Genomic DNA, 15069 nt, shown 5'->3' with positions numbered 1-15069 from the left:
GTTAATTTTGTACAAACACAAATTAGTAGCTTGAAATTGAAAACTGAGATTTAACTGTTAACAAGTTGAACAGAAAAATATGGTTACCTTTGAAGACTTAGTCAAGAGTGGTCGAGCATCTAAACAATGAATAATTTAAAATACGGTCCTAGGTTGAATGATGTTTTCTTATCCTCTAGCGTCCATTTGAATGAGCATCACACTATCAGAGTCACTGCTAACCATAATTGGCAAGACAAACGGGTGGAACCGCTAAGTAGCCAACTAATTAATCATACCCAATTCAGGTTAAAAAAAAGTGGTCTATATGATTCTAACCAAAACAAGTTGTAATTAAACACGTTACATTTATTCTCCCGAATCCAAATTCCTCTTATGGGCTTGCAAGGAGCCTTTATCAAAACTGTTTATGCTTTTATGTTTTCAGATGAATATATTTAGCCCAGATTCACCATTTTCACACTATTGGTAATCAAGTGTCGTCTTACAAAAAGATTTTTCGTTGTCTACTTTCGGTCAACGTTGACCCAAAAGTCCACTCTCTTATAAAAAAAAAGATTTTAACCAAAATATTTAAATTTGACTATTCTAGTCAACATCCAGTGATACCATTTTCCATTTTCTTGGTGAAAGTTCTTAGTCAATGAATCTATCCAAACTACTCACTTTTTTGTTTAGCATACATTGAACCTTCACTTCATTTCCTTCAATCTGTTTTGATCTTCTCTTGTTTCTTGGTCTCTGACTATTATAAGTTAGTCTGCTAGATGTTAGTTTAGACTTTGGTATGAACTTCCACAATTACCGCAGTTTTAGTAAAAGATAAAAAATAATAAAAATAACAAGAAGAAAAAGAATCCGGCCTCTAGTATTATCATAATTCCTAAATTACCCTTCCCATACTATGAGACAACCATTAGGGCCAATAATAGAATGAAGGCGTTGGTTGATATTATATGCCTTGCGGATGCGGATATTGCAAAATGTATGATTGGTAGGAAAAACACCTGTGGTGGTTGTGCCATTTTGAACTAGCACTTATTGGCTTCCCACGAAACAAGCATCGATGCCATTATCAACAATCAAAGCCGAATATGTAATCGTTTGAAGGGCTTGTGCTCAAGCTGTCAAGCATTATGGATGAAACAAACACTTGTGAACAATGAGGTAAATGCTACTTGTACCCCTATAGTTTGTGATAACAAGAGTGCCATTGATTTAAGTAAAAGTCATGTTTTGCATTATAGAACTAAACATATATATCTTAGACATTTTCTTTGAGATAATATGCAAAATGATAATGTTGTCTTTAGTAAAGTACCTCCATATGAGAACTATCTGGCATATTCACCAAAAATTGAAAAGGAAAACTTTGAATATCATGAGAATGGGTCTTGATATTTTAGAACACAGTCCATAATCAAGCATGCCTTGAAAAATGGTCAAAAAAAATCACAAAAGTATACTACATGGTCACTTACATCAACCGTCATATCGAATGACAAACGATTATAATGTTAATCAAAGTTTGGTCTGGCTTCATGGTCGCTGATATCAGGACTTAGGAGCCATTGCAAAATATATAGAAATAAAAAGCATGTTATATAATTTTTAGCTGATATCAAAAGCCCTTGCAAAATATATATAAAAAATAAAAAACGTGTAAATAATTTTTAATTAATCAAAGTAGCATGTTGCTTATGATTCTGAAAAATTGACTTTAATATTCACGATGTCTAAATTTTGGATTATGAATGCAAACCGATCTTTGTCTCTACTTAAACATGGAATCTTTGGCTTTAATTTTCTTTTGTATAAAAACAAACTAAAAAAAGTATAACATTATCATCTTTTCACCCTTATCATTTTCTCTAGTATTAAACATTCCTCTTTAAACTCAACAACCCAAATCTTCTAAAAGAGAGTTCATTACGATTATAATTTGTTATTTATGAAAAAAAAAACACATGGTTTTTAGATAACGACCATGGGTATATTATAAGTCATCTTAACTCCATATAAGCACAACATTACTTTTTTTCTCTCTTTCACTCCATCTCACCTAAAGGAAATAGTTTAATCATTTTAACTTCATCTCACTCATATTAATTGTTAATTTAATATATTGTTCTTCGCCTTTTAGCCTGTTAAAAGCATAATCCAAGACCCTTTTTTATCAAATTTAACACAAGTGGGGAGTGGTTTAATCCATTTTTAAACTGTCATGTTATTTTAAGCTATGTTAGGCTTAGAGTAAACCCTATGGCCTAAGTGTCATCTGATGTATCAATTGGAAGTGTGTATGTAAACATTTTGCAAAATTGCAAGATAAACATATAAAGTGTTGTAAACATTCATACCTTCTTGAAAAACACACGATACATTATAATAAAACATATTCATAAATAAACACATATCACGTCACAATCAATTAAAGCGTAAATACCCAACAACACTATTGACAATTTCACAATTTTAAATCTTCTAACGCTATTAAGTATAGTGCCAAAAGAAATTATTTAAAACAAACAAAGAATTACGATAACTAAGTCATTTATAAGGATTCCTTACCAATACTAATGATGATATCGGTACCGATCCTGAAAATTTAAAATATTATGTACCGGTATTTCATGCAAAATGAACCAAACCAAAAAGAAGCAACCATTTTTTCTTTCTAATGAATCAAGCGTTAAGCAGTATGAAGAGCCGTACTCGTTTTATAACATTTATTAGAGTTACAGGTATCATGGTGACATACAATATGAGAAATAGAAAGAAACCCCCCGGCCGCCAACCAATGATAAAGCAAGTAAGTAGCAACTTACTTTCTCTTAGCTGTATGTATTGTAGTATGTATATGTTATTATGTCCGTTGGGCCCCACTCCCATTGTTTTCTTCTTCCTCAACTCAACGTCAACCACCTTCCATAATCCAATTCCCCAACCTTACCTTCCATTATTATAATAATAATAATAATAATAATAATAATATCTTCTTCTTCTTCTTCTTTATTTCTTGTTGTTGGTTGCCATTTTAATTAATTCATTCGTCCATCCATCATGCCTGCTTGGTGGGGTAAGAAATCATCAACCAAGAACAAAGATCAACACCGGAAGAATCTAAATCAAGACAAGCCTTTCAATTCAAAAGATACTTCGATTACAAGTAATAATAAAAACAAGAGCTTTGACGACGTCGTCGTATCCGCACGCTCTTCTTCTTTCACTACTCCTGGCTTTTCGGGTTTTGATTCGGATCCTATCGGCCTTCCGCTGCCTCAGCCGCCCACTTCGCCCACCAGGTCATCGTTTGCTCCCGGATCCGGGTCGGTTTCTTCCAGTGGAGACTCGTCCGTTTCGTCTTCGGATTATGTTCAGTTTGGTATCCTCAGGTTCGTTCATTTATTGATTGATTGATTGATTTTAGGGGTTTTGATTTTAACCTGAATTGGGTCTAATTCACTTCGATTTTTACACAATTTGATTGTTTTTGTATTGTTTATAGTCGAAAAGAAGCTTAATTTTGAACTGATTTTGTTTAATTTTGGTATTTGTTGATCGATTTTATTAGGGTTGTTTGAACCAAATTAGGTCTAATTCACATTGATTTTTACCAAATTGATTGTTTTTATACTCAATTTTGTACCAACTTTGTTCAATTTGGTACTCGTTGATTTACATTAGGTTTATTTGAGCTAAATTAAGTCTAATTCACATTGATTTTTAAACAATTTTATCAGTTTATAGTTGAAAAGCAGCTTAATTTTGTACTGAAATTGTTTAAATTGATAACAGGGGATCTGGGGAGACCAGATTAAGTCCACAGCCGAGAAGTCCGGGCCCGGGATCACGGGCTGCAACCGCCACGTCACCGCTTCATCCACGGTTTGCGGGTTCGGGTTCAAGTCTTGATTCACCAAACAAAAATAGTGAGTGGCATCCTCTGCCTCTACCGCCACCTGGTTCACCAACCGCCGCCGCCACTGCCGCTAGCAGGATTGGCAGCTCTCCTTGCAGACCTTCAACAGTGACGGATGTTGGTGTTTCGGAAATCTTAAATTTAAATAATCAATTGTGGAAGTGGAAGAAGGGGAGATTGTTGGGTAGGGGCACTTTTGGGCATGTTTATCTCGGTTTTAACAGGTGTGAATTTGATTTGCATTGTCAAATTGCAACCTTGAAAACGGTAGAATTTGATTGAAATTGTATGTTTGTATGTGTTCTTGTTGATGTTGTAATAGTGAGGGTGGGCAGATGTGTGCAATTAAAGAAGTAAAAGTTGTGTCGGATGATCAAACGTCAAAAGAAAGTCTCAAACAGTTGAACCAGGTTTGATATTATTCTTCATCTCATCTACGGTTAGGTGATTTTGACCTTTTTGACTGTCAAACCTTGACGTGTTGACTTGTTTTGACTTTTTCAACAGGAGATCACTTTGCTTAGTCATCTTTTACATCCAAACATCGTTCAATACTATGGAAGTGAACTGGTACACATGTATTCTGTTTGACCTTAAACATTAAACAATTCGCGTAGTCAAATGCTTTATTAGTTTTCAAAATTGTTTTATAGGGAGAAGAAACATTGTCGGTTTACTTGGAATATGTGTCGGGTGGTTCTATTCACAAGTTGCTTCAAGAATACGGGCCGTTTAGGGAGCCTGTGATTCAAAACTACACGAGGCAAGTTTTAAGTGGGCTGGCTTACTTACATGGCAGAAATACCGTACACAGGTAATTAACATAAACTTGGACTTTACTCTCGCATCTAGTTTATGAGTTAATGTTTTAAAAAATGTTGTAGGGATATTAAAGGTGCAAACATTTTGGTTGATCCAAATGGTGAAATCAAGCTTGCGGATTTTGGCATGGCGAAACACGTATATATCTTAACAAACCTGTTGATAACAATGTTTATGTAAAATGATGTCTGCTCATGTGATACTAATTCGATTATTTTTTTCATCAGATAACAAATTGTACCTCAATGTTGTCTTTTAAAGGAAGTCCATACTGGATGGCACCAGAGGTAATTCCTTTTCTCATGCTATATATGTGTCACTAAATATTGTGAGAAGTCCCCGCCGTGTAGCTCAGTTGGTTAAGGAGGCGTAAGACTTGAAACAATAAATATTGTGAGAACACGAAGAACAACATAAATAATTCATTTTTTAATCTATAAAGTTTTAAACTATAAGAATAAGATAGACACATGATGTTTTTTCCTCTCTCCTGAAATTCAGAAGAAAAATATGTACAAATTTTGTGTATTTATGTAAGTGTAAGTCATGTATCCCTCACATGTGGCCTAGTGGTAAAACGGTAGGCCTAAAATACAAGAAAGTCGCCGTTCTAAAAAAAGTGTAAGTCATGTGTAGGTAAACGATTAATAATTTATATATGTTAGAAGTTAGATTACTGGTTTATTATGCACATAAATATATTCATTTGTATGTAAAACTACAAAATTTTAAAAAAATAAACCGTTGATAAAAAATTGAACTTTTAAGTTTGCTCTTTTGTTCTTCCAATAATTTAGTATTTTGTAATGAACCTCACTGTGTGTGTGTATGAGTCCGAATATGCTCATGGTAGTTTGTTTTTTATGTCAGGTTGTAATGAATACAAATGGTTACAACCTTGCTGTTGATATATGGAGCTTAGGATGTACGGTTCTTGAAATGGCCACATCAAAACCTCCCTGGGGTCAATACAAGGGGGTACGAAATCATAAAATCTTTGTCATCATGGACGGGTATTTTAGACATTTTTCCTCATGTGGCATTTTTTACAGGTGGCTGCCATATTTAAGATTGGAAACAGCAAAGATATGCCTGAAATTCCTGATCGTTTATCAAATAATGCAAAATCTTTTATAAAACAATGTTTGCAACGGGACCCGTCTTTGCGACCGACAGCCGCAAAGCTTTTGGAGCATCCATTCATACGTGACCAAGCAACATCAAGAGCCGCCAATGTCAACCTAACAAAAGAAGCATTTCCGAAGGCCTTTGATGGAAGTCGCACACCTGTAAGCCCTTTTACATCTTAATAATATTTATACTGTTATACATACACATGAGAGTGTAAGTAGGATTATTAATTTGTGACATTGAAACAGACGGCCTTGGAAATGCGTGCCAACAGAAACACTCGCTCGTTTGAGCTCCCCACATCTAAAGGGAGTCCAAGGTACGTTTCCAAACTTTAAACCGTTCATCTTTTGGGTGGAGTAATTTATATGGTGGCTGAGATTGAACTCGTTTAATTATTTGAGAGCTCTATATCTAAGCTGGATAATAATTTTTCAAGCTTGATCTCGGCTCATATGTTACTCGTTTATTGTTTATTGAATAATTAATTTTTGTATTTCTATATAAATATATATAATTGTTAATTTTTATCTATAACACATTATTTAGTTTTTATCATACTTTTTTATATATCTATATATTGTAAACAAGTAAATGAGAGAGCCACTTGTCACAATTCTTTGAGCCATCATTTGGTTTTAACCTTCTTTTTCTTCACTTAATAAATAAGTTTGTTTTTCAAATGTCAAATCTTCGCTTCTCTATCTTCAGTTCTTCACCTAATATATAAGCTTGCGTTCCATTCTCATTTTTACTTTTAAACCTTTATCATTTTAAGTATTTTAGATTTAATCTTTTATATACACAGGTTTTTTTTTTTTGAAAAATAAAAGATTAAAAAAAAGTAATGATTACACCGAAACAGGTTTGTAGCCTAGTAATATATTTATTAGAGTTAATTACGCAGATAGTCCCTGTGGTATGTGCAAATTACGGGGTTGGTCCCTAAGTAAGAAATAACACATTTAGTCTAATAGTCTGTTCAAACGTAACACTATTGGTCTGCTCGTTAAAACATTTCTGTTGATTACATGCTAAAAGTCTATTTTACCCTCATTAGTTAAAAAAATGAAAATTATTAAATATAAAGTATAACTCGTATGTTCTTCCCAAACATGTTACGTTTGAGCAAACTATGGGACTAAAGATGTAATTTCTCATACTTAGGAACCAAAACCGTAATATGCACATACCACAGGACCATTCGTGTTTAACTTTATTTATTCTATAAAATATTTTTTTATGTTTGTATAAAATATATTAGGCTTGTTTACGGTCACGAGCCTAGTCTACCGTGGGCTCGTTTTGAGCTTTAAGTGAGTCGATCTGACGAGTAGCTAATAAATGCAGGCAAACAATCACTTCTTTGCCTGTTTCTCCAACTTCAAGCCCGTTAAGGCAGGCATACAGAAGCGGTTATGTTTCTCCACCGCACCCCGCATACGCTCTTATTGGTCAAAATAGCAACACTTTAAATCAAGTCTTGGCAACCCCGGTGAGATCTAATGTACTCGACCCGTGGCATGAAGTCCCAACAACATACACTCCCAACAGATCTCCACACAGACCACGAATCCTGCACTAAAGCATAAGCTTCTCGTGTCATGTTGTGTTATGTTGTCTCATGTAAATAGACTCTGGAACCTGATACTGTGAATCTTTTTTTTTTGTTGGTGTATACGAAAGACATCAAACTCGAGGGTTAAAGTTTTTTCAGTTTCTAGTTTGTTAATGTTTTTAAGTTTTGTTTACCAAAGCAACTCATGTATGTATTGAACTGCTTTATATGACAATTAGTTAACACTATCTTTTACATTTTTGAGAACACGATAATATCACTGTATAGAGTTGTAACTTAGTACTTTTGTCATCTTAATTACAATCTACCAATGTGACTTTTTAGTTCCGTCGTTTTTGACTTGTTCAGCTTTGCTATTAGTTACTAGGAAACGCACGGTCTTCACGTTTTATTTGTACTTACATATACACACATATATCTTGTATGTGAAGAATAATATAGAATATTAATTTGCATGCTAAATAATATTTTATAAACATAAGCTAAATCCAAATTATGACAGTAACGAGAGAGTCCAGTTTTGAACAAAAGTAGCGCGAGAGTCCAGTTTTTGTTTGAGAGGATAAAGACAGACGTAGTTTGTGTAATTGTCTACAAAAATAGTATCATCATCATCATCATCGTACTCAGTATATCCCACCAATAGCAAAGCTATGGTAGGGTCTGAGGAGGGTAAGATGTAGGCAGTCTTACCTCTACCCCATAGGGATAGAGAGGTTGCTTCCGGTGAGACCCCCGGCTCGATAGTAGTTTTGCATCAAGCCTTGGACATAAGGCACATAGCACTCAATCCTCGGGACACCGGCTGATCGGTGCATGTACCCTTATCTTTCAGCTATCAACGCCACTATATGATGCCTGATTAACCGTCCGTCTACAAAAATAGTATGATACTAGTAAGTTGTCTACGTGTTGCAACGGAATTTTATGGGTGCAAGTTGTTTTTCTTTTCTTTTCTGTAAACGGAAACGACATCCCGGTAAATATTTATAAACCTAAGAAGTAAATCCAACGAAAAGTAAAAAGAGACATCAACACTTCTTAGGCCAAAATTCAAGAACCCTTCACTGGCTTTATGAGTCCATCTCTGTGAAACCTAGCTATATCAGAGCATACATATTATATATAGGTTCCGAATCAAATAGTTCGAAGGTTTTGAGCATGTTTTGTAGGATCAGGTACTTTAAAGAAATCGAACAAGTTGTTATCTTGTTCATTGTTATTCTGATTTGTTTGTGTGTGGCAATATTGATAGTATGAGTCATGGGAACTTGAGTATATGAGCTACTTTTAGTAAACTAATGTTTTGGGCCTATAAGAGCACTCACTCACATTGAAAAAATCCACTTTCACTATAAATATAAATATAGAAGAAAAGAAATAGAGAAAACAATTAAAACATATCCCACTGGAATCTCATTAATAATAAAGAAAAGTTTGATAAAACAGTAGTGACCCTATATAATTAGAGGGTTACTATTTATCAATTTATAGATGTTGTGAGTGTATAAATTAGAGACAAAACAATAAGGTTATTGTTTGTGAGTAAGATAGAGATAGTTATAGAGAATATGATGCGAGAAGTTTTAAAAAATATACAAAATTTAGAGAAAAATAAGTTTTTTAGTTAAATTATATAAAAAATTAAAGATAGATATTGGGATAAGAGTGCTCTAATAATAGTTGTAGTTGGAGGCTTAATACTTACTTGGGGGTTTGTCTAAGAAGTATTAAGTTATTTTGTTGTCCTTATATGTAGTCTTTTAAGTTTATAAACTTTACTAGGGTAGTTCTCCTTTACCCCTAAGAAAACAAGAAGTTTCAGTTGGATATCATATTATTGCACTTTAAGGGTTGATATGAAAATTTGTTTTTGTCTATTGAGATTTCTCTTTTTGATAGATAACTCAATTGCTAATCAGTTTGTTTAAAACCCTATTGAGGAACATTTTGCCTTGATTTTATTTGTATTTCTCTATCACACCAAGTAGAGAATTACAAAATCAATAGTTTTTTTTATTATTGTGTGAACCGAGCTCATAAAAAAGGCATTACAGCATCTTTAATAACGAAGGTGTTATAATTTCTAAACACTTTTACATTATCAGCGTCTAATCATATTCTCTTCTCAATCTTTCTTTCATGTGGTATTCTTTTTCCTCCACATATATTTAAAATATTAAAAACTATCCATTAATGATGCTTTTAAATTGATCCATGTGTATAGGCTTCATGTCAATTTTTTATTTGATTGGTGGATAGTTTATAGCAAGTACTTTTTAGTTGCTATCTAGCGCTTTCATGAAAAAAGCTAAGTTAATGACAACCAAATTATGATCACTTGGTTTTCTACAAATTCTTTTCTCCTTCACGCATGCATAACACCACAAAAGTCAATATTTCAACCACACATTAGATAACACTTCAAAAAAATTCAAACTTTAGACCAACAAAAGAAAATGAATCAAAGCTCACTTCCCAATAAATTAAAAAATACAGATTAAAATAAAACTCATAACTAAATTACAAAATGTATTTGACAACTATCTAATGTAATCCAAAAAAGAACAAAAATGATAATTCATATACTTGTGTTATGGTTTTAATGAAATGGTAAAATTGCACTTCTTCCATGTCCAAATGAAAAGAACCCTCTTCTAATTCTGCTATTGCTACCGCTACCGCTACTGCTGTAACCTTCGTTTACTTCAATTAAATCTACATGATTCAACGAGTTTCTAATTTCTTGAACGGCCAAATAAAGTTGTCGGTCCGCAGCCGAATCCATGGAAATCGATCTACGAATCGGTTGAATCAAGAATTGCTCATCACCCTTTCGTCTCGTATTCACACCAATACATTCATCTCCCATACTTGACTCATACCCGTATCTTTTCCTTAACTTCTCCATAAGTTTTCTAGTAACAGGTTCCCGAGGTTCAGGACAATCCAGACTCTGGTCTTCTCTTGCCACGTGTCGCCTCCCCTCACCGACACACTCACTTCCTACACCACTATCACCATCACCATCACCATCGCCACCGCTTAACTCAATCACAACATAATCTTGTTCATCATTAATCCCAGAAGCCTGCGGTATATGCTCGGGTACCGGAACATGTGGCGGTATCGAAATCGAAATACTATTTCGACAAAGTGGGCAATTCGGGTTGTTTTGTAACCAAACATCAATGCAATCTATATGAAACACATGGGCACAGTTTGGTATTATTCTCAGCTTCTCATTATCTTCAAACTCTCCAAGACACACAGCACATTCATTATCCGAATTCGTTTGTTTCTGAAACCGGAATACGGGTATTGAGCGGATAACGGATTCATGTAGACCAGTGAACTCCGGTGAAGAAGAAACAAGAGGGTAATGGTGATGGTGGTGGTGGTAGTAGTTGTGGTGGTTGGTGTTTCTAGAGAGTGAAAACCTGTGAAGGATATCGATTCGGTGCCAATTGAGACAACATTTGATGACAAAGATATAGTAAAAGACAAGTAAGATGGTGGCAAAGATTCCTATGATGGCAACTGCTATGAATGGGAAACTACTTGCATGGGAATCTGATGATGATGATGGTGAGCCATGAATCTGGTTCATGTTAGTGAGAGAGAGTTGATTCATGGAGATTCATGGAGATGTGTGTGATTGGATCTTGATGGATTTGAGCATCTTGAAAGACAGATTTGTGAGTATTAAAATATATGCACACACATACAAACATGCTATATATATTATATATTAATATGTATGAGAGAGAAAGGTTATGGGGTGGACAAATGTGTTAGGTTTTATGTGATTTACAGAAAGGGTAATTAATGTGTGAAAGGTCAAGGTTTAGGTTTGACTCCAATCATATCATTGTGTACTCATATTCAATTGTGTGTGAACTAATGAGAGAGAAGTGATCTGTGTTTTTTTTTGAATGTTTAGGCTTGCCTCCTACCATTTACAATAAACCGCCATTGCCAGGGATCGAACCCTAGATCTCTTACCCAAAGGCCTAAGCCTTTACCATCCCACCAAAGTGGAGATGGCAGAAGTGATCTGTGTTAGTTTTTCAGTTTTGTTGTGAATCTGAGAGGCGTAATTAATGTGTGAGTGGTCAAAGTATAGGTTTGACTACCCTTGTTCCCTTCAGATGAAGACTTTATATGATATTATTTAAAAAAAGTTGCATTTTTATATTTAAAATTGAACTTTACAAGGAAAGATTAAATTCGACCATTCACATTTAAATGATTAAATCTCTAAAATCCATTTTTTCCTAGTTAGAGAGAAAATAGGAAAATTAACAAAAACACTAATTTATTTGAATCTCTTTAATAAAGAAAATATTAATAAAAACAATAGTGACGCTCTATATTTAAAAAGTTACTAGCAAAAGTGCCCGAGCGTTGCCGCGGATTCGAGCAGATTAACCCCTCGTGTTGGTTTGCAGTGTTTGGTGTGGTGTGTAATGAGATATCCGTGCGACTGTGTTGCCCCATGTGCATATGTTTGTTGGATGATTTTCATGCGGGGGTGCTTAGTAAAATATTAACGTCTGCATATATATATTGGATATATCGTGTTTTGTGAAATATTTGTTAATAAATTAGGCTTGTGGGTTTTGTGATTTTTAATCAACATAAAGTATTGAATGTGTGTTAATTGGTGAGTAGTTAGAGTTGAAGTTTAATCAGGAGACGAAAGAAATGCTCAAATTAAAGCCACAAATTTTCCGGTCAACGAATTGTAGAAAAAAGTAAATTGGTGGGCATACGTGATTTGATTGTGCATATGCATATTGGTGTATGGATATATATTGGGTAATGGTGTTATAAAGTGATTCGCACTTGAATTGCAAAAACAAAAAACTTTATTTGGGGCATTGCAAACTGACAAATAGGAATATGATGGGAATGAAGAAAACCATACGAGATTGAAAGACTAAAATAGCGAGTGAGACAACGGTCTTAGTGAAGACTGCCCTCCTTTTGCTGGTAAAACAATTCATGTGGTAGGCACGCCCCAATGGTTTGGTGACTACCGCAATTTCATATAGTTTTGTTGTGTCAGCCATAGCAAATAGTGTTCCGTTTGTAACGTAATGAGTAATGAGGATCCACGATTGCAAGGATATTGATGGACTTGCAGGGGCTGTGAACATGAGGATCCACTTATCTTAGGATAGGGATCATAGGTTGCATGATATGTTTCGGCTTCCACGAGTTAGTAGCATGTGCTCGGAGTTGTCAATGTTTCTCAAATGGGTCCTAAAAATTGATTTTGATAGAACAAGGGGGAAGACCATCTCTTTATATTAACCAAGCCTCCAAAACGACGAAGTACAACGCATGTTGAGATAGAGTTCAGTTGAACCGCATGGAAGTCGTTCTTACATATTCCCTTTTTGTGTTGAAGGGTATTTGTGTCCATATTTTGTTTGTATTGAATAAATATATCTTGTAATGAAACCCGTTGCATGTTTAATATGCGGAATTCTGTAGTAATTTGAGCGTCCATTGCATAATCCAAAAGTGTATGCGATGGTGTTATAAAGGCCATGGGATTCATTTGGATCAATGTCTTCACCAATCTTATACCAGTGCATTAATGGTGCTCAATTACACACCACATGACAAATGGGAAGTGGTTTGTCTTGAGTAACTCACGGGCCTTTATGAAATCTCTATTGATATGAGGCCCCTTTAATACTTCCACATCGTCAACTCACTTGACGGCGATGTAGGTGTTGTGTACTTGGAAACTGTTGTTGCACCTGCTATTTGATGTTCCTCCTTCCCAGGTTTGATGTATACAGCTATGTAAAGGAACCATTTTTAGCGTTTCACACTTACTACCTCTTTTTAAATTAATTAAACTTATTATTTGATGATTCATATATTTGCTTGAAATGTTGATTCTTGGTATATTATTATGTTTGATAGCTGAAAAATTATAATTGATTTTTTTATTTCTCTATTTTCTATTTTTAATTTCGGCTTCACTCAACTTAAGAGCATGGCATTGCGGCGGGGGCACGTGGCTCACAAGCATCTAGTAGGTAGGGTGTTGGTTCATTATTGTACCGCTTCGGGGTAGTATGTGTTTTCTTTTTAAAATAGGTTACTAATAAACTAGTGAAACGATTCACAATAACAACTTTCAATGAGAATTAACTACAAGGTATTACTTAGTTAATTTGTAAAAAAAAATAAAAAATTAAAGGGGTCGTATTAGTTTAACACGGTACACTGTTACCGACAATTTGGAATTTGTATAGATGTTTTTGTAGATGTAAAAGCACAAGATCCATTAGTATGTAATAATTAAAAATCCGGCCATGTAAATAGAGTTACTAATTAGTCGGTGAAAGCAGACCGTATGTGAAAACAGAGATCTAAAATACCCAGATGGGTAAAATAAAGGTCAAATGCAGACGATGGAGGCTTTAATGGTTATGTTCTTTCAACAACATGAAAACCAAAGAAGTATTTAGTTTATCAAATAAATTCAACTTGAGTGACAAGAGCACGTATCGCATGTGCGGTCTGACGGCTCGTCCGTCTTGTCAGTTTCTGTTATCTTATGGGCTTGTGTTGACTTATGCATACCCGTGCTTGAAGGAGCGTTTATGTATGAATTTGTGATATTAGGTCTCCTGCTCTTTTTGTGCATTGCGGTCAGTTTTACCATCCCAACAATGTCTCAAACTTTTATCAAATCAAACAAATGAAAATAACAAAGAAAGATAGTTACTTGATAATGAGGGTTCATATTCACAGGAGTTCACAGGCGGCAGATTTAGATGAAGAATCGTTTATGGGAAATCTTTTCGTTGCCCCCCCAAGTGAAAAATATGCAAGCAAAGACGACGGTTGTAGTTTATTGGGATTTCCGGGTGCAACCTCGGTTCCTTCAGAACTAATCAACTCCATATTCCAAAACGGAGGGGTTATTTCCAATATTTCACTACAGTTTACACTGGCTCGATAACCTTGAAACCACAAATACATTATAGAAGGTACATTAAGCACAAAAGTCGCAAGAGTTGTGTTCACTAAAATCGCGCCCTCTCATTTCAAGTTGCTGCAATTTTAGACATAATGGGGATTTTGTCGCCTTCTGGTTAAATGCTATCAAAGATTTTTACACCGCGTACTTCACGATGTGTGGTAATGCTTGAAGAACTCATTAGATTTTTATAATAAAAATAAAATTATAATGTTGCTAAATTAGATGAATTTTAACATCATTATTAGAAAAATGACAAGAAAAATAAAAAAAAACACAAATTACTTGCTACGCATTTCCTGGAGCCATTATTTACTACACCTTATAATTAACGGAATCTCGAAAACATTACCTACATGAATCCTGCATAGATGTAAATTTCCTAATAGATAATAATCAATAATATATTAATTAGCTTTGTACTAAAAACTACCTTACAAATGCAATGAGGATGGGTCAACGCCAGTGCTGACCGCTAGAATTTCTACTGACATAAATTATAGTAACAACGATGATCCAATAAAAGCGACCTAAATTCATGAGCCGAACCACATAATTAGTTACAGTGAAATTTCTCACATAACTACTGAGCAACAACACACCAAG

The 15069-nt window shown here is 34.6% G+C and overlaps 1 protein-coding gene and 1 pseudogene across 1 annotated transcript; one reads left to right on the top strand and one right to left on the bottom strand.

Moving 5' to 3' along the window:
* Positions 1-2921: 2921 nt before the first annotated feature.
* On the top strand, positions 2922-7681 carry LOC143634883 (mitogen-activated protein kinase kinase kinase 3-like). The gene is made up of 11 exons (XM_077102850.1): positions 2922-3395; positions 3799-4146; positions 4245-4332; positions 4430-4492; positions 4576-4736; positions 4807-4882; positions 4972-5031; positions 5615-5722; positions 5797-6033; positions 6124-6194; positions 7226-7681. The coding sequence occupies exons 1-11, from the start codon at positions 3064-3066 to the stop codon at positions 7458-7460; spliced, it is 1779 nt and encodes a 592-aa protein (XP_076958965.1). The 5' UTR covers positions 2922-3063; the 3' UTR covers positions 7461-7681.
* Positions 7682-9777: 2096 nt separating this feature from the next.
* Positions 9778-11162, bottom strand: LOC143631886 (RING-H2 finger protein ATL16 pseudogene; annotated as a pseudogene).
* Positions 11163-15069: the final 3907 nt, after the last annotated feature.

This window comes from Bidens hawaiensis, unplaced genomic scaffold, assembly GCF_021521415.1.
Source record: "Bidens hawaiensis isolate Kalapana, Puna unplaced genomic scaffold, B.hawaiensis_p1.1 tig00000512_1, whole genome shotgun sequence".
Lineage (NCBI taxonomy): Eukaryota > Viridiplantae > Streptophyta > Magnoliopsida > Asterales > Asteraceae > Bidens > Bidens hawaiensis.
The sequence above is the reverse complement of the archived record's forward strand: the minus strand, read 5'-3'. Positions and strand labels throughout refer to the sequence as shown.